General features: G+C 44.2%; 1 protein-coding gene across 2 annotated transcripts in view; it reads left to right on the top strand.

The window, feature by feature from the left end:
- Positions 1–25,111, top strand: part of osbpl3b (oxysterol binding protein-like 3b) — a 116,768-nt gene extending 91,657 nt beyond the window's left edge. For both annotated transcript variants that reach the window (XM_036936684.1, XM_036936683.1), the window contains 12 exons: positions 630–767; positions 1,984–2,074; positions 2,270–2,394; positions 4,010–4,129; positions 8,637–8,774; positions 8,895–8,958; positions 12,447–12,525; positions 14,103–14,247; positions 15,925–16,069; positions 19,753–19,879; positions 21,821–21,943; positions 24,251–25,111. In XM_036936684.1, coding sequence (XP_036792579.1) covers positions 630–767; positions 1,984–2,074; positions 2,270–2,394; positions 4,010–4,129; positions 8,637–8,774; positions 8,895–8,958; positions 12,447–12,525; positions 14,103–14,247; positions 15,925–16,069; positions 19,753–19,879; positions 21,821–21,943; positions 24,251–24,347 — 1,392 coding nt within the window. In that variant the 3' untranslated portion in view covers positions 24,348–25,111. The remainder of the gene's footprint in view (positions 1–629; positions 768–1,983; positions 2,075–2,269; positions 2,395–4,009; positions 4,130–8,636; positions 8,775–8,894; positions 8,959–12,446; positions 12,526–14,102; positions 14,248–15,924; positions 16,070–19,752; positions 19,880–21,820; positions 21,944–24,250) is intronic.
- The last annotated feature ends 805 nt before the right edge of the window (positions 25,112–25,916 follow it).

Here is a 25,916-nt window from a genome sequence, read left to right as displayed (position 1 = left end):
CCTAGCTGAATTCATCTGAGCCTAAACCTAGCTGAATTAATCTGAGCCTAAACCTAGCTGAATTAATCTGAGCCTAAACCTAGCTGAATTCATCTGAGCCTAAACCTAGCTGAATTAATCTGAGCCTAAATTTAGCTGAATTAATCTGAGCCTAAACCTAGCTGAATTAATCTAAGCCTAAACCTAGCTGAATTAATCTGAGCCTAAACCTAGCTGAATTAATCTGAGCCTAAACCTAGCTGAATTAATCTGAGCCTAAACCTAACTGAATTAATCTGAGCCTAAACCTAGCTGAATTAATCTGAGCCTAAACCTAGCTGAATTAATCTGAGCCTAAACCTAGCTGAATTAATCTGAGCCTAAACCTAGCTGAATTAATCTGAGCCTAAACCTAGCTGAATTAATCTAAACCTAAACCTAGCTGAATTAATCTGAGCCTAAACCTAGCTGAATTAATCTGAGCCTAAACAAAGCTGAATTAATCTGAGCCTAAACCTAACTGAATTAATCTGAGCCTAAACCTAGCTGAATTAATCTGAGCCTAAACCTAGCTGAATTAATCTGAGCCTAAACCTAGCTGAATTAATCTGAGCCTAAACCTAACTGACATTATGTTCTCCTCTTATTAGAAGCAAGACTCCACCGATGGATCCCACCCCCTAGTTCACCAGGCATCCAATGAGAGCAGAGCGTCCATCACAGAGTCTCTGTCAGAGTTCTTCGATGCTCAGGAGGTTCTACTGTCTGCCAGCTCCTCAGAAAACGAGGTCAGTGTCTGACTGGGCTGCTCTCTCTCTCTCTGCTGTTGAAACCAGTCAATACTGGAGGAGGAGAGGAGGAGGGAGCGGGAGGAGGAAGGAGGGGTGGAGGGATAGGAGGACAGGGAGGGAGGGAGGATCGGGGAGGAGAAGGAGGAAGAGGAGCAAGGGGAGGCTACGGGGTGGGAGGGGGATGAGGAGAGAGGATGAGGAGGAGAGGGAGGAATATGAGGAGGGAGGATGAGGATAGAGGAGGGAGGGGGATGAGGAGGGAGGAGGGAGGGGAATGAGGACTGAGCGGAAGGAGGGGGGGAATGGGGAGGGAGGGGGATGAGGAGAGAGGAGGAAAGAGAGGAGGGAGGGGGATGAGGAGGGAGGAGGAGAGAGAGAAGGGGGGGTGATGAGGAGGATGAGGAGAGAGGAGGGAGGGGGATGAGGAGGTAGGAGGAAAGAGAGGAGTGAGGGGGATGAGGAGGGAGGAGGAGAGAGAGAGGAGGAAAGAACGGAGGGAGGGGAATGAGGAGGGAGGAGGAGAGAGAGAGAGGAGGAAAGAGAGGAGGGAGGAGGAGAGAGAGAGGAGGAAAGAGAGGAGGGAGGGGGATGAGAAGGGAGGAGGAGAGAGAGGAGGGAGGGGGATGAGGAGGGAGGAGGAGAGAGAGAGGAGGGAGGGGGATGAGGAGGGAGGAGGAGAGAGAGAGGAGGAAAGAGAGGAGGGAGGGGGATGAGGAGGGAGGAGGAGAAAGAGAGGAGTAACAGACAGAGAACTAGAGGATATTTTGTCTGGACACACTTCTGGTTTCAGACTTAATGAGGCACCTCCAGTAAGAGCTCTGAGCTACAGGACATGTTCAGTATGTTTTCTTTTCCTGTGTGAAAGTTAATTACCCCCATCTAAAAATAACATACCCTTACTGCAGAGAGGAGAGGAGCTGAGGTGTACATTAGTCAGTGTCTTCTCTGGGACCGACCGGCTCCCTCCCCCTCCGTTCTCAAACCCACTGACTGCATCCCAAATGGCATCCTATTCCCTATTTAGGGCACCATTTTGACCAGGACCCATGGTGAATAGGGCACCATTTAGGATGTTTCCATATGTTGTGACAGGATATTGAAAGGGACCTGACAGCTTCCTGTTTCCTGGTTCTCGCCTCTCTCAGGTGGGCGCTGTAAAAAAAGGTATATTTGACCACTAATGATAATCTGGGATTTATTCTTTACCCTGTAGGCCTCTGATGATGACTCATACATCAGTGACAACGTCAGCGACAACATCTCCATGGACAACTTCAGCAACGAGACGGAGAGACCTAACTCGGGTAAGGGGACACTTTACCATGTGTGTTTCAAGTGGCGCCCTATTCCCAGTATAATGCACTCCTGTTGACCGGGGTTCATAGCTCTGTTCAACACTAGTACAATAGGGTGCAATTTGGGACTTGTTTTCCTGGTTACGTATTGACATACAGTAGTTATGACCACTAATATCCTGATCATAACCCTCCACCCTCCAGGCTGTGAAGAGAACGGGGCCCTTCTGAGAAGACGCAGGTCGTGCCTCCCGTCGGCCAGCCCTAACACCAGTAACATCAGTCTATGGAACATCCTTAAGAACAACATAGGGAAAGACCTCTCCAAGGTATCCATGGACTTATATCTTTATTTCTGTCAACTGTGTTGGTTTATTTCTGTCTCCTGTGTTGGTTTATTTCTGTCTCCTGTGTTGGTTTATTTCTGTCTCCTGTGTTGGTTTATTTCTGTCTACTGTGTTGGTTTATTTCTGTCTACTGTGTTGGTTTATTTCTGTCAACTGTGTTGGTTTATTTCTGTCTCCTGTGTTGGTTTATTTCTGTCTCCTGTGTTGGTTTATTTCTGTCAACTGTGTTGGTTTATTTCTGTCAACTGTGTTGGTTTATTTCTGTCAACTGTGTTGGTTTATTTCTGTCAACTGTGTTGGTTTATTTCTGTCTACTGTGTTGGTTTATTTCTGTCTCCTGTGTTGGTTTATTTCTGTCTACTGTGTTGGTTTATTTCTGTCTACTGTGTTGGTTTATTTCTGTCAACTGTGTTGGTTTATTTCTGTCAACTGTGTTGGTTTATTTCTGTCAACTGTGTTGGTTTATTTCTGTCAACTGTGTTGGTTTATTTCTGTCTCCTGTGTTGGTTTATTTCTGTCTATTGTGTTGGTTTATTTCTGTCTCCTGTGTTGGTTTATTTCTGTCTCCTGTGTTGGTTTATTTCTGTCAACTGTGTTGGTTTATTTCTGTCTCCTGTGTTGGTTTATTTCTGTCTCCTGTGTTGGTTTATTTCTGTCTCCTGTGTTGGTTTATTTCTGTCTATTGTGTTGGTTTATTTCTGTCTACTGTGTTGGTTTATTTCTGTCTCCTGTGTTGGTTTATTTCTGTCTCCTGTGTTGGTTTATTTCTGTCAACTGTGTTGGTTTATTTCTGTCAACTGTGTTGGTTTATTTCTGTCTCCTGTGTTGGTTTATTTCTGTCAACTGTGTTGGTTTATTTCTGTCTACTGTGTTGGTTTATTTCTGTCTCCTGTGTTGGTTTATTTCTGTCTACTGTGTTGGTTTATTTCTGTCTACTGTGTTGGTTTATTTCTGTCAACTGTGTTGGTTTATTTCTGTCAACTGTGTTGGTTTATTTCTGTCAACTGTGTTGGTTTATTTCTGTCAACTGTGTTGGTTTATTTCTGTCTCCTGTGTTGGTTTATTTCTGTCTATTGTGTTGGTTTATTTCTGTCTCCTGTGTTGGTTTATTTCTGTCTCCTGTGTTGGTTTATTTCTGTCAACTGTGTTGGTTTATTTCTGTCTCCTGTGTTGGTTTATTTCTGTCTCCTGTGTTGGTTTATTTCTGTCTCCTGTGTTGGTTTATTTCTGTCTATTGTGTTGGTTTATTTCTGTCTACTGTGTTGGTTTATTTCTGTCTCCTGTGTTGGTTTATTTCTGTCTCCTGTGTTGGTTTATTTCTGTCTCCTGTGTTGGTTTATTTCTCTCTACTGTGTTGGTTTATTTCTGTCTACTGTGTTGGTTTATTTCTCTCTACTGTGTTGGTTTTTAGTTGTGTTTGTGATTTGTCTCTGCCTACGTAGAGCTCTAAACATTACTAAATGTCTTATTATTTTACTTACATTATTCTATTTGGTTTACGTGACATTATTACATAATTACTACATTTGTTTTCTTATGAAGGTGACCAAATCTAGCTTTGTGATTGCTGTGTAAATGTGTTCTAATGATTATTCAGGTGGCTATGCCTGTTCAGCTGAACGAGCCCCTCAACACCCTGCAGAGACTGTGTGAGGAGCTGGAGTACAGCGAGCTGCTGGACAGAGCTGCTAACACACAGGACCCCTTTGAACGTATGGTGAGAGGGGATGTGTACACACACACACACACACACACACACACACACACACACACACACACACACACACACACACACACACACACACACACACACACACACTGGACTCCTTTGAGGGTATGGAGAGAGAATATGCTCTAAATACACACACACTGACATAGTACCACTTTCACAATGGGACCCGCACACATACACACACCGATCAGATTCACACATCTGAGCACACAAGACCCCTTCTGCACAAATGGTGAAGAATACACACTCTCCACGGTAGTGCCGTAATGTCCTATGGACATTTGAGGAGATGTTACATTTCATTCCCACTGGCTAGATCCTGATTGGACACTTCGGCTGTAGCCAGTAGTGTGCCTCGGCTCGCTCCGTTTTAAATGACTTGGGACAAATTATCTGTTTGGTTTTCTGCTTTTGTGCATATAATTGTTCATCGGCAATTGTATATGACTACTAAAATGGAGTGAGGATTTAGGATCAGCACTTGGCTGATTTGATGGCGCTTTATATTCACTGACCAGCTTCTCTAAAGCGAGAGACATTTGATGAAAGCCTTTGAAGACATGGGACCTCACTGCGGTAATAAATCTGTGTGGAATATATTTCCCGCAGAGCGTTTGTTCCATTTGAAATGATGAATGTGTGTTACCGGCTGCAGTAGCTCAGTGTGAAGGACCAGAACTAGACCCACAGCTTCCAGACTCCCCGACCAATAGAAGTTGAGTGGAGTTTGTCAGTTTGTCAGAGAGGTGGGCGTCATAGCGATGATACATGAGGTGAACTAGAGAAAAGGGCAGAGGTGTCAGTAAATACTGGCTGCGTTCCAAATGGCTCCCTAATACCCATTAAGGCTCTGGTCAAAAGTAGTGCACTTGGGAATAGGGTGCTATTTGGGATGCAGATGTATTTATTGACACCTCAGCCCTCTTCTCTAGTTCACCTCATGGATCATCGCTATGATTGTGTGTTCTATTCCTCCTCTCACTGCATTATCAGCAGGCAGAGCCAAACATCAATCAACAGCTAGGCATTAGTTACAGACAGAGGTACAGTAATGCTACATCAATCAATAGCTAGGCATTAGTTACAGACAGAGGTACAGTAATGCTACATCAATCAATAGCTAGGCATTAGTTACAGACAGAGGTACAGTAATGCTACATTAATCAATAGCTAGGCATTAGTTACAGACAGAGGTACAGTAATGATACATTAATCAATAGCTAGGCATTAGTTACAGACAGAGGTACAGTAATGATACATTAATCAATAGCTAGGCATTAGTTACAGACAGAGGTACAGTAATGCTACATCAATCAATAGCTAGGCATTAGTTACAGACAGAGGTACAGTAATGCTACATCAATCAATAGCTAGGCATTAGTTACAGACAGAGGTACAGTAATGCTACATCAATCAATAGCTAGGCATTAGTTACAGACAGAGGTACAGTAATGCTACATCAATCAATAGCTAGGCATTAGTTACAGACAGAGGTACAGTAATGCTACATTAATCAATAGCTAGGCATTAGTTACAGACAGAGGTACAGTAATGCTACATTAATCAATAGCTAGGCATTAGTTACAGACAGAGGTACAGTAATGATACATTAATCAATAGCTAGGCATTAGTTACAGACAGAGGTACAGTAATGCTACATCAATCAACAGCTAGGCATTAGTTACAGACAGAGGTACAGTAATGCTACATCAATCAATAGCTAGGCATTAGTTACAGACAGAGGTACAGTAATGCTACATTAATCAATAGCTAGGCATTAGTTACAGACAGAGGTACAGTAATGATACATTAATCAATAGCTAGGCATTAGTTACAGACAGAGGTACAGTAATGCTACATTAATCAATAGCTAGGCATTAGTTAAAGACAGAGGTACAGTAATGCTACATTAATCAATAGCTAACCATTAGTTACAGACAGAGGTACAGTAATGCTACATTAATCAATAGCTAAGCATTAGTTACAGACAGAGGTACAGTAATGCTACATTAATCAATAGCTAGGTATTAGTTACAGACAGAGGTACAGTAATGCTACATTAATCAACAGCTAGGCATTAGTTACAGACAGATGTACAGTAATAATACATTAATCAATAGCTAGGCATTAGTTACAGACAGAGGTACAGTAATGCTACATCAATCAACAGCTAGGCATTAGTTACAGACAGAGGTACAGTAATGATACATTAATCAATAGCTAGGCATTAGTTACAGACAGAGGTACAGTAATGCTACATTAATCAACAGCTAGGCATTAGTTACAGACAGATGTACAGTAATAATACATTAATCAATAGCTAGGCATTAGTTACAGACAGAGGTACAGTAATGCTACATTAATCAATAGCTAGGCATTAGTTACACAGAGGTACAGTACTTGTGTTAGTTTAATTACAACCTGCTCCCAAACCCAGTCCTCCTTGGCCCCCCCTGTGTGCACATTTAGTTTTTTCCCCAGGCACTACACACAGCGGATTCAAACAACCAACTCATCATCAAGCTCAGATTATTTGAATCAGCTCTATGGTGCAAGGGTAATGACTAAATGTACGCTTCTTGGTGTCCCCGGGACTTAGTTTGGGAAACACTGATTTAACACAACTGCCGCAATTACGCATGGTTTTAGTTCTCGGATTTCCGAGATTACCACAGGTGTGAAGGACTGTATCATCAGCATACATGCGGGTGTCCACTCCCTTTCACATAGAAGAAAGGTTGTTGATGTAGAGGCTGAATGATAAGGATCTAGGATGGAGCCCTGGGGCTCTTCAGGGATGCACCTCATTGGTACAGCTCAGTACATATACTCATATGGTAGATGACATCACACAGTTCTTGAAGATTTCTGAAAAACCTGGGAATTTTGCAACTATCATCTGTGTTAAAGAGGAGAGGTAGCAGTCAGCTGAAGACAGCTCTAATCTGTGTTGAAGAGGAGAGGCAGCTGAAGACAGCTCTAATCTGTGTTGAAAATAAGAGGCGAGGCAGCTGAAGACAGCTCTAATCTGTGTTGAAGAGGAGAGGCAGCTGAAGACAACTCTAATCTGTGTTGAAGAGGAGAGGCAGCTGAAGACAGCTCTAATCTCTGTTGAAGAGGAGAGGAAGCTGAAGACAGCTCTAATCTGTGTTGAAGAGGAGAGGCAGCTGAAGACAGCTCTAATCTGTGTTGAAGAGGAGAGGCAGCTGAAGACAGCTCTAATCTGTGTTGAACAGGAGAGGAAGCTGAAGACAGCTCTAATCTGTGTTGAAGAGGAGAGGAAGCTGAAGACAGCTCTAATCTGTGTTGAAAATAAGAGGCGAGGCAGCTGAAGACAGCTCTAATCTGTGTTGAAGAGGAGAGGCAACTGAAGACAGCTCTAATCTGTGTTGAAGAGAAGAGGCAACTGAAGACAGCTCTAATCTGTGTTGAAGAGGACAGGCAGCTGAAGACAGCTGTCCCATCAGGGTCTTTGTGGAGTGGAGGAGATGGTGATGATGAGTGCTTTTTCCCCTGGCCCAGTGTGGCCTATCAGAGGGGACATCCAGATCCAGACAGCATCCACTCAGCCAGCCAGCCATTCTGTCTTCCTCTCAAATGACACCCTATTCCATATGGGCCCTGATTAAAAGTAGTGCACTAAATTGAGTTCCATTTGGACACAGCCTCTCCCATTCAGTTTCACATTACTGAGGTCATCAGGCCCATTCTACTCAAATGGAGAGGAAATTATTTACGTTTTATTCATTTAACTAGAAAAGTCAGTTCAGAACAAATTCTCATTTACAATGACCAAACCCTAACCCGGATGACACTGGGCCAATTGTGCGCCGCCCTATGGGACTCCCAATCACGGCCAGTTGTGATACAGCCTGGAATTGAACCAGGGTCTGTAGTGACACCACTAGCACTGAGATGCTGCACCACTCGGGAGCCCAATGATATCTGTATCTGTGGGAAATCGACTGGGAATTTCACCAGCAATGATCAGATGTTAGAATGAAGGGTTATATAATGGTCCATTGGACACAAACTCACTACAAACAGTTCTCCTGCGGACCCCCAGGGGTAATTATGGTGGGACGACCTCTTATCTCATAGAGACGTACCAGAGGGCTCATCTCCGGCTCGGGTCATCTTTGGACAATGGAGATAGCACAGACAGCGCCATTGAGGGCTGAAACAGGCTTTGGTCCAAGTCCTCTATCCAACTCTATGGTTCCCACTTTGCACTTTCTGTCATCCATAAAAACTGTCATAATGTCATTCTTGGGTTGATCTGTGTTTTGACTCACTAACTACTGTCCGTGTCTGTCTGTCTGTCTGTCTGTCTGTCTGTCTGTCTGTCTGTCTGTCTGTCTGTCTGTCTGTCTGTCTGTCTGTCTGTGGTTATCCTGCTCAAGTGTTACTAATGATGGCCATTAGAATGTGCTGATGACTGATACTTGAACAGAGGAGTAATGAACTGACCGGTGCTGTTAACTGTCTGTAGGTGTACATAGCCACGTTTGCAGTGTCGGGGTACGCGTCCAGCTACCACCGAGCGGGAGGGAAGCCCTTCAACCCGGTCCTGGGGGAGACCTATGAGTGTGACCGCCCCGACAAGGGCCTCCGATTTGTAGCAGAACAGGTACTGTACACAGACCCACATGTCCTAAATATGACCTGGAAGTATTTGTCCCACATCTGAAGAATTCATAGGGTTTGATCCATCAAGTACAAGCCTGACATTCTTTATATCTGTTCTCAGGTCAGCCATCACCCACCTATATCAGCATGCCACGCTGACTCTAAAAACTACATGTTCTGGCAAGGTAAGTCAACACCATGGTCCTCTACAAACTATTACCCATTCACCTGATACACATCCTTCCACCTAATACTCACTCTTTCACCTGATACTCACCCTTTCACCTGATACTCACCCTTTCACCTGATACTCACCATTTCACCTGATATTCACCCTTTCACCTGATACTCACCCTTTCACCTGATACTCACCCTTTCACCTGATATTCACCCTTTCACCTGATACTCACCCTTTCACCTGATATTCACCCTTTCACCTGATATTCACCCTTTCATCTGATACTCACCCTTTCACCTGATACTCACCCTTTCACCTGATACTCACCCTTTCACCTGATATTCACCCTTTCACCTAATATTCACCCTTTCACCTGATACTCACCATTTCATCTGATATTCACCCTTTCACCTGATATTCACCCTTTCACCTGATACTCACCCTTTCATCTGATACTCACCCTTTCATCTGATACTCACCCTTTCACCTGATACTCACACTTTCACCTGATACTCACCCTTTCACCTGATATTCACCCTTTCACCTGATATTCACCCTTTCACCTGATACTCACAATTTCATCTGATATTCACCCTTTCACCTGATATTCACCCTTTCACCTGATACTCACCATTTCATCTGATACTCACCCTTTCACCTGATACTCACCCTTTCACCTGATACTCACCCTTTCACCTGATATTCACCCTTTCACCTGATATTCACCCTTTCATCTGATACTCACCCTTTCACCTGATACTCACCCTTTCACCTGATATTCACCCTTTCACCTGATACACACCCTTTCACCTGATACTCACCCGTACACATAATACTCACCCTTTCACCTGATGCACACCCTTTCACCTGATACACACCCTTTCAACTGACACTCACCCTTTCACCCGATACTCACCCTTTCACCTGATACTCACCCTTTCACCTGATACTCACCCTTTCACCTGATACACACCCTTTCACCTGATACACACCCTTTCACCTGATACACACCTTTTCACCTGATACTCACCCTTTCACCTGATACTCACCCTTTCAACTGATACACACTCTTTCACCTGACACAGACACTGGGTCATAATAACTAGGGGCAAGAGATTTTCCTGACCACGCGGATCACTGGTCTTAACCATACCAGCTATTACAGCTAGTCTAAAGCTGGAGGCCCTAACCAACCATACCAGCTATTAGTCTAAAGCTGGAGTCCCTAACCAACCATACCAGCTATTAGTCTAAAGCTGGAGGCCCTAACCAACCATACCAGCTATTAGTCTAAAGCTGGAGTCCCTAACCAACCATACCAGCTATTAGTCTAAAGCTGGAGGCCCTAACCAACCATACCAGCTATTAGTCTAAAGCTGGAGTCCCTAACCAACCATACCAGCTATTAGTCTAAAGCTGGAGGCCCTAACCAACCATACCAGCTATTAGTCTAAAGCTGGAGGCCCTAACCAACCATACAAGCTATTAGTCTAAAGCTGGAGTCCCTAACCAACCATACCAGCTATTAGTCTAAAGCTGGAGGCCCAAACCAACCATACCAGCTATTAGTCTAAAGCTGGAGGCCCTAACCAACCATACCAGCTATTAGTCTAAAGCTGGAGTCCCTAACCAACCATACCAGCTATTAGTCTAACGCTGGAGGCCCTAACCAACCATACCAGCTATGAGTCTAAAGCTGGAGTCCCTAACCAACCATACCAGCTATTAGTCTAAAGCTGGAGGCCCTAACCAACCATACCAGCTATTAGTCTAAAGCTGGAGGCCCTAACCAACCATACCAGCTATTAGTCTAAAGCTGGAGTCCCTAACCAACCATACCAGCTATTAGTCTAAAGCTGGAGTCCCTAACCAACCAAACCAGCTATTAGTCTAAAGTTGGAGGCCCTAACCAACCATACCAGCTATTAGTCTAAAGCTGGAGTCCCTAACCAACCATACCAGCTATGAGTCTAAAGCTGGAGGCCCTAACCAACCATACCAGCTATTAGTCTAAAGCTGGAGGCCTAACCAACCATACCAGCAATTAGTCTAAAGCTGGAGTCCCTAACCAACCATACCAGCTATTAGTCTAACGCTGGAGGCCCTAACCAACCATACCAGCTATTAGTCTAAAGCTGGAGGCCCTAACCAACCATACCAGTTGTTAGTCTAAAGCTGGAGGCTCTAACCAACCATACCATCTATTAGTCTAAAGCTGGAGTCCCTAACCAACCATACCAGCTATTACAGCTAGTCTAAAGCTGGAGTCCCTAACCAACCATACCAGCTATTAGTCTAAAGCTGGAGTCCCTAACCAACAATACCAGCTATTAGTCTAAAGCTGGAGGCCCTAACCAACCATACCAGTTGTTAGTCTAAAGCTGGAGGCTCTAACCAACCATACCATCTATTAGTCTAAAGCTGGAGTCCCTAACCAACCATACCAGCTTTTACAGCTAGTCTAAAGCTGGAGTCCCTAACCAACCATACCAGCTATTAGTCTAAAGCTGGAGTACCTAACCAACCATACCAGCTATTAGTCTAAAGCTGGAGTCCCTAACCAACCAAACCAGCTATTAGTCTAACGCTGGAGGCCCTAACCAACCATACCAGCTATGAGTCTAAAGCTGGAGGCCCTAACCAACCATACCAGTTGTTAGTCTAAAGCTGGAGGCTCTAACCAACCATACCATCTATTAGTCTAAAGCTGGAGTCCCTAACCAACCATACCAGCTATTACAGCTAGTCTAAAGCTGGAGTCCCTAACCAACCATACCAGCTATTATTCTAAAGTTGGAGGCCCTAACCAACCATACCAGCTATTAGTCTAAAGCTGGATTCCCTAACCAACCATACCAGCTATGAGTCTAAAGCTGGAGGCCCTAACCAACCATACCAGCTATTAGTCTAAAGCTGGAGGCCTAACCAACCATACCAGCAATTAGTCTAAAGCTGGAGTCCCTAACCAACCATACCAGCTATTAGTCTAACGCTGGAGGCCCTAACCAACCATACCAGCTATGAGTCTAAAGCTGGAGGCCCTAACCAACCATACCAGTTGTTAGTCTAAAGCTGGAGGCTCTAACCAACCATACCATCTATTAGTCTAAAGCTGGAGTCCCTAACCAACCATACCAGCTATTACAGCTAGTCTAAAGCTGGAGTCCCTAACCAACCATACCAGCTATTAGTCTAAAGCTGGAGTCCCTAACCAACCATACCAGCTATTAGTCTAACGCTGGAGGCCCTAACCAACCATACCAGCTATTAGTCTAACGCTGGAGGCCCTAACCAACCATACCAGCTATGAGTCTAAAGCTGGAGGCCCTAACCAACCATACCAGCTATTAGTCTAAAGCTGGAGGCCCTAACCAACCATACCAGCTATTAGTCTAACGCTGGAGGCCCTAACCAACCATACCAGCTATTAGTCTAAAGGGGCTGTTCCTCTTGGATGCACTAACCTTGCTGTTGTCTTTCCTGTGATGTCTTTAGACATGAGGTGGAAAAACAAGTTCTGGGGGAAGTCTATGGAAATAGTTCCTGTGGGCACCACCCATGTGATGATGCCAGGGTGAGTCATTTACGGTCCCTCTCAATCTCACTCTACCTGGCCACCCTTACTGACCAACTAGCCACTACATCCATGGTCCAACCAGACCCCCCAAACCTGTTTGTCAATGTCACTCAAATAGATAATAGACTGATAATAGACTGATAACAGACTGATAACAGACTGATAACAGACTGATAACAGACTGATAATAGACTGATAACAGACTGATAACAGACTGATAACAGACTGATAACAGACTGATAACAGACTGATAGTAGACTGATAACAGACTGATAATAGACTGATAACAGACGGATAATAGACTGATAACAGACCGGTAACAGACTGATAATAGACTGATAACAGGCTGATAGTAGACTGATAACAGACTGATAACAGACTGATAATAGACTGATAACAGACTGATAACAGACTGATAACAGACTGATAATAGACTGATAACAGACTGATAACAGACTGATAACAGACTGATAACAGACTGATAATAGACTGATAACAGACTGATAACAGACTGATAATAGACTGATAACAGACTGATAACAGACTGATAACAGACTGATAGTAGACTGATAACAGACTGATAATAGACTGATAACAGACGGATAATAGACTGATAACAGACCGGTAACAGACTGATAATAGACTGATAACAGGCTGATAGTAGACTGATAACAGACTGATAACAGACTGATAATAGACTGATAACAGACTGATAACAGACTGATAACAGACTGATAATAGACTGATAACAGACTGATAATAGACTGATAACAGACTGATAACAGACGGATAATAGACTGATAACAGACCGATAACAGACTGATAATAGACTGATAATAGACTGATAACAGACTGATAATAGACTGATAATAGACTGATAACAGACTGATAACAGACGGATAATAGACTGATAACAGACCGATAACAGACTGATAATAGACTGATAATAGACTGATAACAGACTGATAATAGACTGATAATAGACTGATAATAGACTGATAACAGACTGATAACAGACTGATAACAGACTGATAACAGACTGATAATAGACTGATAACAGACTGATAACAGACTGATAACAGACTGATAGCAGACTGATAGTAGACTGATAACAGACTGATAACAGACTGATAATAGACTGATAACAGACGGATAATAGACTGATAACAGACCGGTAACAGACTGATAATAGACTGATAACAGGCTGATAGTAGACTGATAACAGACTGATAACAGACTGATAATAGACTGATAACAGACTGATAACAGACTGATAATAGACCGATAACAGACTGATAATAGACTGATAACAGACGGATAATAGACTGATAACAGACCGATAACAGACTGATAATAGACTGATAATAGACTGATAACAGACTGATAATAGACTGATAATAGACTGATAATAGACTGATAATAGACTGATAATAGACTGATAATAGACTGATAAACGTATTTAATTCTATTAAACGTACATCTTATCTCATGCGCACACACACACACACACACACACACACACACATACACTGAAACACAAACATATTGTGACATGCCCTCTCCCCGTCCTGCAGGTTTGGGGACCACTATGAGTGGAACAAGGTCACGTCCTGCATCCACAACATCCTGAGTGGGCAGCGCTGGATAGAACACTACGGAGAAATCTCCATCAGGAACACCAGCACTGATATCTGCCAGTGTAAGGTCACCTTCATCAAGGTGAGAGACGGTGTGTGTGTGTGTGTGTGGGGGTAAACCGGAGGGGATATTCCACCTGTTTAACTTGATATTTAGAGCAGTCAGTATCTCGGTGTGTGAGTCCCCCCTGGCCGTGGCAGTAATAAAGCTGCTTTTCAGTGAGAGATATCCAGCCACTCTCCAGTCTAACTGGACACTGGAAAGCTGCAAGCTGAGTGGAAATGCTTCTTTATAAGGGATGCGGGTTGGTGAAAGGGTTGTTAAAAGCTTAAATCAGTCAAAATTGTGTTCCACACACACACACACACACACACACACACACACACACACACACACACCCTGTGCATGGCCTTCCCCCTGAATGAACAACAACTCCATGCATCTCTGCGTTTTGAAGTTGAACTTCGTAGAGCCCATTCCAAAAGCTGACAGGTAATTGGTGTTCGTCTCTGAGGAGTTGAAAGGTCTACTGCAGTGTAGAAGGATGCCAGGTCAAGACATGTAGGAGCTCATTATACAATATAACCTCTCCTGTCCTGTCCTGTCCTGTCCTTTTTCCTCTCCTCTCCTCTCCCCTCTCCTGTCCTCTACTGTCCTGTCCTCTCCTCTCTCCTGTCCTCTCCTGTCCTGTCCTGTCCTCTACGGTGCTGTCCTCTCCTCTTTCCTCTCTCCTCTCCACTCTCCCCTCTCCTCTCTCATCTCTCCTCTCACCCCTCTCCTCTCTCCTGTCCTCTACGGTGCTGTCCTCTACGGTGCTGTCCTCTCCTCTTTCCTCTCTCCTCTCCACTCTCCCCTCTCCTCTCTCATCTCTCCCCTCTACCCTGTCCCCTCTTTCCTCTCTCATCTCTCTCCTCTCATCTCTCCTCTCACCCCTCTCATCTCTCCTGTCCTGTCCTCTATGATGCTGTCCTGTCCTCTTTTCTCTCTCCTCTCCCCTCTCCTGTCCTCTACTGTCCTGTCCTGTCCTCTCTCCTGTCCTGTCCTCTACGGTGCTGTCCTCTCCTCTTTCCTGTCTCCTCTCCACTCTCCCCTCTCCTCTCTCATCTCTGATCTCTACCCCCTCTCCTCTCCCCACTCCTCTTTCCCCTCTCCCCTCTACCCTGTCCCCTCTTTCCTCTCTCATCTCTCTCCTCTCATCTCTCCTCTCACCCCTCTCATCTCTCCTCTTTCCTCTCTCATCTCTCTCCTTTCTCCTCTCCTCTCTTCTCCTGTCCCCTCATCTCCTCAGTGGTTCTCATTGTAAACTACTGTACTCTACTGGTTCAGCATGTTGCGTTTGAACATAGATAACTCAACACTGCCATCTACTGGCTGGTATATGAAGATGAAAATAAAGATCTATTATGACTCATAGATCAGAGTGACAGACAAACTAAACCTGAGAACTATTAAATAAGATGAATTTAGGGGCTGTCCCCAATGGAACCCTATTCCCTATACACTCTTAGAAAAAGGGTTCTTCAGCTTTCCCCATAGGAGAACCCTTTTTGGTTCCCGGTTGAACCCTTTTTGGTTCTATGTAAAACACTCTGTGGTATGGGTTCTACATGGAACCAAAAATGGTTCTCCTATGGGGACAGCCAAAGAACCCTTTAAGGTTCTAGATAGCATATTTTTTTCTAAGTGTATATTGCAATATTTTGGCTTATATGGGCTTGATATTCAAAAACAATGTTATGCATTCCTCCCTGTGTACAGGCCAAGTACTGGAACTCGAGTGTTAACGAGGTGGAGGGCACCATCACAGACCACAAGGGGAAGGTCATCCACAGACTGTTTGGGAAGTGGAACGAGGGGGTGTACTGTGGAGACCCACCATCTGCCACCTGCATCTGGAGAGCCAGTATGTATGATTGTAATAACAGCCTGAACCTGTTATACTGAGCCCAGTGTCTTGACCTACACATGCTACAGATCAGGGCTTTACATGTTTAGCCCATCGGTTGGTAGTATTCATACTTTTCTTATCCGTACAGTTGATTTTTAAATGATCTCTTTATCTTGATTTCTACCAGTACATACAGTTCAGACCCCTTGTGTCTATATCTTGATTTCTACTAGTAGATACAGTTCAGACCTCTTGTGTCTTTATCTTGATTTCTACTAGTAGATACAGTTCAGACCCCTTGTGTCTATATCTTGATTTCTACTAGTAGATACAGTTCAGACCCCTTGTGTCTTTATCTTGATTTCTACTAGTAGATACAGTTCAGACCTCTTGTGTCTTTATCTTGATTTCTACTAGTAGATACAGTTCAGACCCCTTGTGTCTATATCTTGATTTCTACTAGTAGATACAGTTCAGACCTCTTGTGTCTTTATCTTGATTTCTACTAGTACATACAGTTCAGACCCCTTGTGTCTTTATCTTGATTTCTACTAGTAGATACAGTTCAGACCTCTTGTGTCTTTATCTTGATTTCTACTAGTAGATACAGTTCAGACCTCTTGTGTCTTTATCTTGATTTCTACTAGTAGATACAGTTCAGACCCCTTGTGTCTATATCTTGATTTCTACTAGTAGATACAGTTCAGACCCCTTGTGTCTTTATCTTGATTTCTACCAGTAGATACAGTTCAGACCCCTTGTGTCTATATCTTGATTTCTACCAGTAGATACAGTTCAGACCCCTTGTGTCTTTATCTTGATTTCTACTAGTAGATACAGTTCAGACCCCTTGTGTCTTTATCTTGATTTCTACTAGTAGATACAGTGAAGACCCCTTGTGTCTATATCTTGATTTCTACTAGTAGATACAGTTCAGACCCCTTGTGTCTTTATCTTGATTTCTACTAGTAGATACAGTTCAGACCCCTTGTGTCTTTATCTTGATTTCTACTAGTAGATACAGTGAAGACCCCTTGTGTCTATATCTTGATTTCTACTAGTAGATACAGTTCAGACCCCTTGTGTCTTTATCTTGATTTCTACTAGTAGATACAGTTCAGACCCCTTGTGTCTATATCTTGATTTCTACTAGTAGATACAGTTCAGACCCCTTGTGTCTTTATCTTGATTTCTACTAGTAGATACAGTTCAGACCCCTTGTGTCTTTATCTTGATTTCTACTAGTAGATACAGTGAAGACCCCTTGTGTCTGTCTATATCTTGATTTCTACTAGTAGATACAGTTCAGACCCCTTGTGTCTTTATCTTGATTTCTACTAGTAGATACAGTGAAGACCCCTTGTGTCTGTCTATATCTTGATTTCTACTAGTAGATACAGTTCAGACCCCTTGTGTCTATATCTTGATTTCTACTAGTAGATACAGTTCAGACCCCTTGTGTCTATATCTTGATTTCTACTAGTAGATACAGTTCAGACCCCTTGTCTTTTTTCCACATTTTGTTACGTTACAGCCTTATTCTAAAATGAATGAAATAGTTTCCCTCTCATTAATCTACACATAATACACCATAATGACAAAGCAAAAACACTTATTTTATTTTATTGTTATTATTTTTTTTTCTACAAAAAATTTAACTGAAATATCACATTTACATAATTACTTTTCTTATCCATATAGTTTATTTTGAAATGTATCACTATATCTTTATTGATACCAGTAAATATCTTAGAAAAATATGTGTCTGAAGCTAAACAATATTAATATACTGTAAGTAAGTACATCTTTACTTATGAAGTATTAAATTAAAAAGTACTAAATTATCATAAAGGTAAAGATACCGTAATAAAAGTAAAAAGTAAAAGTGAAAATCACCCAGTAAAAGTCTAAAAGTATTTGGTTCTAAATATAATTAAGTATCAAAAGTAAATTTGTAAATCATTTAAAATTCCTTATATTAAGCAAACCAGACGGCACACTATTCTTGTTTTTTTCTTTACAGATAGCCAGGGTGACACTCCAACACTCAGACATCATCTAAAAACAAAGCATGTTTGTTTAGTGAGTCCTCCAGATCAGAGGCAGTAGGGATGACCAGGGATGTTCTCTGTTTAGTGAGTCCACCAGATCAGAGGCAGTAGGGATGACCAGGGATGTTCTCTGTTTAGTGAGTCCTCCAGATCAGAGGCAGTAGGGATGACCAGGGATGTTCTCTGTTTAGTGAGTCCCCCAGATCAGAGGCAGTAGGGATGACCAGGGATGTTCTCTGTTTAGTGAGTCCTCCAGATCAGAGGCAGTAGGGATGACCAGGGATGTTCTCTGTTTAGTGAGTCCTCCAGATCAGAGGCAGTAAGGATGACCAGGGATGTTCTCTGTTTAGTGAGTCCTCCAGATCAGAGGCAGTAGGGATGACCAGGGATGTTCTCTGTTTAGTGAGTCCTCCAGATCAGAGGCAGTAGGGATGACCAGGGATGTTCTCTGTTTAGTGAGTCCCCCAGATCAGAGGCAGTAGGGATGACCAGGGATGTTCTCTGTTTAGTGAGTCCTCCAGATCAGAGGCAGTAGGGATGACCAGGGATGTTCTCTGTTTAGTGAGTCCTTCAGATCAGAGGCAGTAGGGATGACCAGGGATGTTCTCTGTTTAGTGAGTCCTCCAGATCAGAGGCAGTAGGGATGACCAGGGATGTTCTCTGTTTAGTGAGTCCTCCAGATCAGAGGCAGTAGGGATGACCAGGGATGTTCTCTGTTTAGTGAGTCCTCCAGATCAGAGGCAGTAGGGATGACCAGGGATGTTCTCTGTTTAGTGAGTCCTCCAGATCAGAGGCAGTAGTGATGACCAGGGATGATCTCTGTTTAGTGAGTCCTCCAGATCAGAGGCAGTAGGGATGACCAGGGATGTTCTCTGTTTAGTGAGTCCTCCAGATCAGAGGCAGTAGAGATGACCAGGGATGTTCTCTGTTTAGTGAGTCCTCCAGATCAGAGGCAGTAGGGATGACCAGGGATGATCTCTATTTAGTGAGTCCTCCAGATCAGAGGCAGTAGGGATGACCAGGGATGTTCTCTGTTTAGTGAGTCCTCCAGATCAGAGGCAGTAGGGATGACCAGGGATGTTCTCTGTTTAGTGAGTCCTCCAGATCAGAGGCAGTAGGGATGACCAGGGATGTTCTCTGTTTAGTGAGTCCTCCAGATCAGAGGCAGTAGGGATGACCAGGGATGTTCTCTGTTTAGTGAGTCCTCCAGATCAGAGGCAGTAGGGATGACCAGGGATGTTCTCTGTTTAGTGAGTCCCCCAGATCAGAGGCAGTAGGGATGACCAGGGATGTTCTCTTGATAAGTGCTTGAATTGGACCATTTTCTGTGCTACTAATCATTCAAAATGTAACGACTACTTTTGGGTGTCAGGCTAAATGTATGGAGTAAAAAGTACATAATTTTCTTTAGGAATGTAGTGAAGTAAAAGTAAAACGTTGTAAAAAAATATAAATAGTGAAGTACAGATACACAAAGAATGACTTAAGTAGTACTTTAAAGTATTTTTACTTCAGTACTTCACACCACTGTTCCTTATTACATAAAAGGCATTCCTTACTCTGTAGTTTATAGAATCATCTCCCTGGGATGTAAAAGAGTGTCTCTGGTGTGTGTGTCTGTGTCTGTGTGTGTGTGTGTGTTCTCAGATGCCATGCCGGCTGACCACGAGCAGTACTACGGCTTCACTAAGTTTGCTATGGAGCTCAATGAGCTGGACCCTTCACTGAAACTGCTGCTGCCTCCCACAGACACCCGGCTACGGCTCGACCAGAGGTGAGAGACAGAGTGCTACTGTACACTAACACACCGTTGTCTTAGCATGGTGTAGGGACCAGCATGGTGTAGGGGCGAGCATGGTGTAGGGGCCAGCATGGTGTAGGGCCAGCATGGTGTAGGGGCGAGCATGGTGTAGGGGCCAGCATGGTGTAGGGGCCAGCATGGTGTAGGGGTGAGCATGGTGTAGGGCCAGCATGGTGTAGGGGCGAGCATGGTGTAGGGGCCAGCATGGTGTAGAGACCAGCATGGTGTAGAGACCAGCATGGTGTAGGGCCAGCATGGTGTAGAGACCAGCATGGTGTAGGGGCCAGCATGGTGTAGGGACCAGCATGGTGTAGAGACCAGCATGGTGTAGAGACCAGCATGGTGTAGAGACCAGCATGGTGTAGGACCAGCATGGTGTAGAGACCAGCATGGTGTAGAGACCAGCATGGTATAGAGACCAGCATGGTATAGAGACCAGCATGGTGTAGGGACCAGCATGGTGTAGGGACCAGCATGGTGTAGAGACCAGCATGGCGTAGGGCCCAGCATGGTGTAGAGACCAGCATGGCGTAGGGACCAGCATGGTGTAGGGACCAGCATGGTGTAGAGACCAGCATGGCGTAGGGACCAGCATGGTGTAGAGACCAGCATGGTGTAGGGACCAGCATGGTGTAGAGACCAGCATGGCGTAAGGACCAGCATGGTGTAGGGACCAGCATGGTGTAGAGACCAGCATGGCGTAGGGACCAGCATGGTGTAGGGACCAGCATGGTGTAGGGGACAGCATAGTGTAGGGGCCAGCACGGTGTAGAGACCAGCATAGTGTAGAGACCAGCATGGCCTAGAGACCAGCATGGTGTAGGGACAGCATGGCGTAGGGACCAGCATGGCCTAGAGACCAGCATGGTGTAGAGACCAGCATGGTGTAGGGCCAGCATGGTGTAGAGACCAGCATGGTGTAGGGGCCAGCATGGTGTAGGGACCAGCATGGTGTAGAGACCAGCATGGTGTAGAGACCAGCATGGTGTAGAGACCAGCATGGTGTAGGACCAGCATGGTGTAGAGACCAGCATGGTGTAGAGACCAGCATGGTATAGAGACCAGCATGGTATAGAGACCAGCATGGTGTAGGGACCAGCATGGTGTAGGGACCAGCATGGTGTAGAGACCAGCATGGCGTAGGGCCCAGCATGGTGTAGAGACCAGCATGGCGTAGGGACCAGCATGGTGTAGGGACCAGCATGGTGTAGAGACCAGCATGGCGTAGGGACCAGCATGGTGTAGAGACCAGCATGGTGTAGGGACCAGCATGGTGTAGAGACCAGCATGGCGTAAGGACCAGCATGGTGTAGGGACCAGCATGGTGTAGAGACCAGCATGGCGTAGGGACCAGCATGGTGTAGGGACCAGCATGGTGTAGGGGACAGCATAGTGTAGGGGCCAGCACGGTGTAGAGACCAGCATAGTGTAGAGACCAGCATGGCCTAGAGACCAGCATGGTGTAGGGACAGCATGGCGTAGGGACCAGCATGGCCTAGAGACCAGCATGGTGTAGGGACAGCATGGTGTAGAGACCAGCATGGCCTAGAGACCAGCATGGTGTAGGGACAGCATGGCGTAGGGACCAGCATGGTGTAACAATGTAGAAATGTGCATTTGGCAATACAGTTTCGTATTACAGTGATCATTATTACACCATACACAGTGATGTATCACTGCATCAAATGACCTTTATTACACCATACACAGTTGGGGTTGCTTTATTGTTTATACAAATTAATCCGTGTGTGTGTGTGTGTGTGTGTGTGTGTGTGTGTGTGTGTGTGTGTGTGTGTGTGTGTGTGTGTGTGTGTGCGTGTGTGTGTGTGTGTGTGTGCGGTGCGTGTGTGTGTGTCTCATGGTGTGTGTGTGTGTGTGTGTGTGTGTGTGTGTGTGTGTGTGTGTGTGTACCAGGCTGCTAGAGGAGGGCAACGTAGAGGCAGCAGAGGAACAGAAACAGAAGATAGAACAGCAGCAGAGAGACAGACGCAGAGTCCTGGAGGAAAACACCATGACACATCAACCCACATTCTTCAGGTGAACTCCTACAGCTGGATACAGGGCGATGCCTAAACTGTCACGTATGTGGCCATTTGACAGACAGGATATGAGCACTCTAGTACAGGGGTTCCCAACCTAGGGGTCGCGGGACATTCCTTGATTTGAGGGATATATCTTTTTTTACTAGACAGTATATGCAGTATTTATTTTTTTTACAAATGAGCAATTTTATAAACCGATCTATAATGACACATAACTCTGCGATGCTAGAAACAAGTGGTAGACTCCCAGAGGAAGACACTGATGCACATGATCTTTGTTTGGGAAGTCATCTGATACAATGTGCGATTCGGTTGCTATCAATTGATCTATTCACTTTGGGCCCGATTCCGACTTTGGAAATGGCCCGTTTCTTACACACACCTTTCCCACGCACTTCTCAGTACTTGGTATTGCCTTACGAAGGTGCGTAATGGGCTTTTTCGCACGCTGAATAAATGTAATCCCGTTTGCTGGCCAACACATTTTCTCGTGGAGTTTTCTGTGAGAAAGTTGATATGTTGAAATGTTTCAGTTTGCTGCCATATGACTGGTTTCACATTGGTCTCCAGTGATTATAATGTCAAATAGATCTAAAACAAGTGTTTTATCACTTATCACTATCACTTATATTTACAATCCCCTCATCTGAAATTGAATACTCGTTTACCTAGCTCTAATCAATAGCTCTGATCAAGTACTCGTTTACCTAGCTCTAATCAATAGCTCTGATCAAGTACTCGTTTACCTAGCTCTAATCAACAGCTCTTATCAAGTACTCGTTTACCTAGCTCTAATCAACAGCTCTTATCAAGTACTCGTTCACCTAGCTCTAATCAACAGCTCTTATCAAGTACTCGTTTACCTAGCTCTAATCAACAGCTCTTATCAAGTACTCGTTTACCTAGCTCTAATCAACAGCTCTTATCAAGTTGTAAATTACAGTGCATGGAGAATGGTTCTTTTTTGATTGGAAAACAAAAGTAATCTGATGCTTTTTCCACTTGGAATCGGTAGGTTTGCTAGACCTTATTCATAGTTTCCTAGCGCGTAAAAGTGGTCAGAATCCTCCGTATCTGCAGACACACCTCTGCCACACCTTCAGGTATTCAATCTCCACCCAAAACAAAACATCACGCTATTCTCATGCTTCAAGTCAAGTTCAGATAATTACGTTCCATTTACTTGCGCTTAACTCAGGTCGGAATCGGGCCCTTTCTGTAAAAGAGAATTACGTACAATTAAATTGAGGGTTCATATAAAGGATAATAACAAAACGTCTTTGGTAGCAGAATAACATTGGGTCTAGACTTCATTTTTCTTATAAAGGGACCCTGTTCTAATTCATCTCCACAGCTAAACTCCACCTGCATTTATTCCCACAGGGTTTATTAAAGCAATAAGGCAGGAAGGAGGAGGTGTGGTATATGGCCAATATACCACGGCTATGGGCTGTTCTTATGCATGACACAACGTGCCTGGATACGGCCCTTAGCCGTGGTATATTGGCCATATACCACAAACCCCCGAGGTGCCTTATTGCTATTATAAACTGGTTACCAACGTAATTAGAACAGTAAAAATAATTGTTTTGTCATACCCGTGATATACGGTCTCATTTACCACGGCTTTCAGCCAATCATCATTCAGGGCTCGAACCACCCAGTTTATAACACAATATGGATGTACCTATATAGATGTACAAGTACCACAACAGACACACCAGTCATGTCACATGTCCATGGGAACATTAGGTTTCTCCATTTTCAGTAGCTGGTTCTCAGTTTCCATTCACTTCTGTTGGCAGGCTTGTGAGTGTTGAAGGCATAGTTCAAAAACGGTCACATGTTTTGTATTTTGTTCATCAGTCCACTGTTTATCCACAAAAATGTCAACAGTCAAGGTTTCAAGAAAGAGCACTTCTAATAAAAAGCAAAAACCTGATGATGATGATGAGGAGGCTGATGATGATGATGACGAGGCTGATGATGATGATGAGGCTGATGATGATGATGATGAGGCTGATGATGATGATGAGGCTGATGATGATGACGAGGCTGATGATGACGAGGCTGATGATGATGACGAGGCTGATGATGATGAGGAGGCTGATGATGATGATGAGGCTGATGATGATGAGGCTGATGATGATGAGGCTGATGATGAGGCTGATGATGATGATGAGGCTGATGATGATGATGATGAGGCTGTGTTTTGCATCATGATCTTTTTGTTGTTGATTCTTTTTAGAAGGTATTTCATTATTCAGTTCAAGTAAAGAATATGTCTTTCTGTTGTCCACAGGAAATCAAAGGACGACACCTGGGTTAGCAGCAACACTTACTGGGACCTGAGAAGGGATCCAGGCTTTGCCCACCTGGACTGTCCTGTGTTGTGGTGACCTGAGAAGGGATCAAGGCTTTTCCCACCTGGACTGTCCTGTGTTGTTGTGACCTGAGGAGGGAACCAGGCTATCACCACCTGGACTGTCCTATGTTGTGGTGACCTGAGGAGGGAACCAGGCTATCACAACCTGGACTGTCCTGTGTTGTGGTGACCTGAGGAGGGAACCAGGCTATCACCACCTGGACTGTCCTGTGTTGTGGTGACCTTAGTGTGACATTTGTGGCCACTGGTCACACACCTGGGTCATGTTCATTAGGCCCAGGACTGAAACAGGGAGGGACTACCTGAACGTGTGTTCATAAGGTACCAAACGGAAGAAGACAGACTGCAACTTCCAGTCCAATAAGAAACTTAATTTTTTGGTTTTCAGTTGCAAAACGTTTTGCTACGGTGTGCACTTATGAACACGACCCTGTTTGGACTTCCTGTCTGTACTGTGACCCAGGCTGGTTCTGGGGGCTGGAGTCCTGCTGCTCTATCCGTCTCATTGGTTACGCCTCAAATGGCACCCTATTCCCTACATAGTGTACTGCTTTTGACCAGAGTCCTGTGGGCCCAAGTAGTGCATCATACGCTAAAGGGAATAGGGTGCCATTTGGGACGTACAGTCTTGCACATGTCCATCTACTGTCCATCATTCACATGTCCATCTACTATCTATCATTCACATGTCCATCTACTATCCATCATTCACATGTCCATCTACTGTCCATCATTCACATGTCCATCTACTATCCATCATTCACATGTCCATCTACTGTCCATCATTCACATGTCCATCTACTATCCATCATTCACATGTCCATCTACTGTCCATCATTCACATGTCCATCTACTGTCCATCTACTGTCCATCATTCACATGTCCATCTACTATCCATCATTCACATGTCCATCTACTGTCCATCATTCACATGTCCATCTACTATCCATCATTCACATGTCCATCTACTGTCCATCATGCACATGTCCATCTACTGTCCATCTACTGTCCATCATTCACATGTCCATCTACTATCCATCTACTATCCATCATTCACATGTCCATCTACTGTCCATCATGCACATGTCCATCTACTGTCCATCATTCACATGTCCATCTACTATCCATCATTCACATGTCCATCTACTATCCATCTACTATCCATCATTCACATGTCCATCTACTATCCATCATTCACATGTCCATCTACTGTCCATCATGCACATGTCCATCTACTGTCCATCTACTGTCCATCATTCACATGTCCATCTACTGTCCATCATTCACATGTCCATCTACTATCCATCTACTATCCATCATTCACATGTCCATCTACTGTCCATCATTCACATGTCCATCTACTATCCATCATTCACATGTCCATCTACTATCCATCATTCACATGTCCATCTACTGTCCATCATTCACATGTCCATCTACTATCCATCATTCACATGTCCATCTACTATCCATCATTCACATGTCCATCTACTGTCCATCATTCACATGTCCATCTACTGTCCATCATTCACATGTCAATCTACTGTCCATCTACTATCCATCATTCACATGTCCATCTACT

This window comes from Oncorhynchus mykiss, chromosome 2 (assembly GCF_013265735.2).
Source record: "Oncorhynchus mykiss isolate Arlee chromosome 2, USDA_OmykA_1.1, whole genome shotgun sequence".
NCBI classification, from domain to species: Eukaryota; Metazoa; Chordata; class Actinopteri; order Salmoniformes; family Salmonidae; genus Oncorhynchus; species Oncorhynchus mykiss.
The sequence above is the reverse complement of the archived record's forward strand: the minus strand, read 5'-3'. Positions and strand labels throughout refer to the sequence as shown.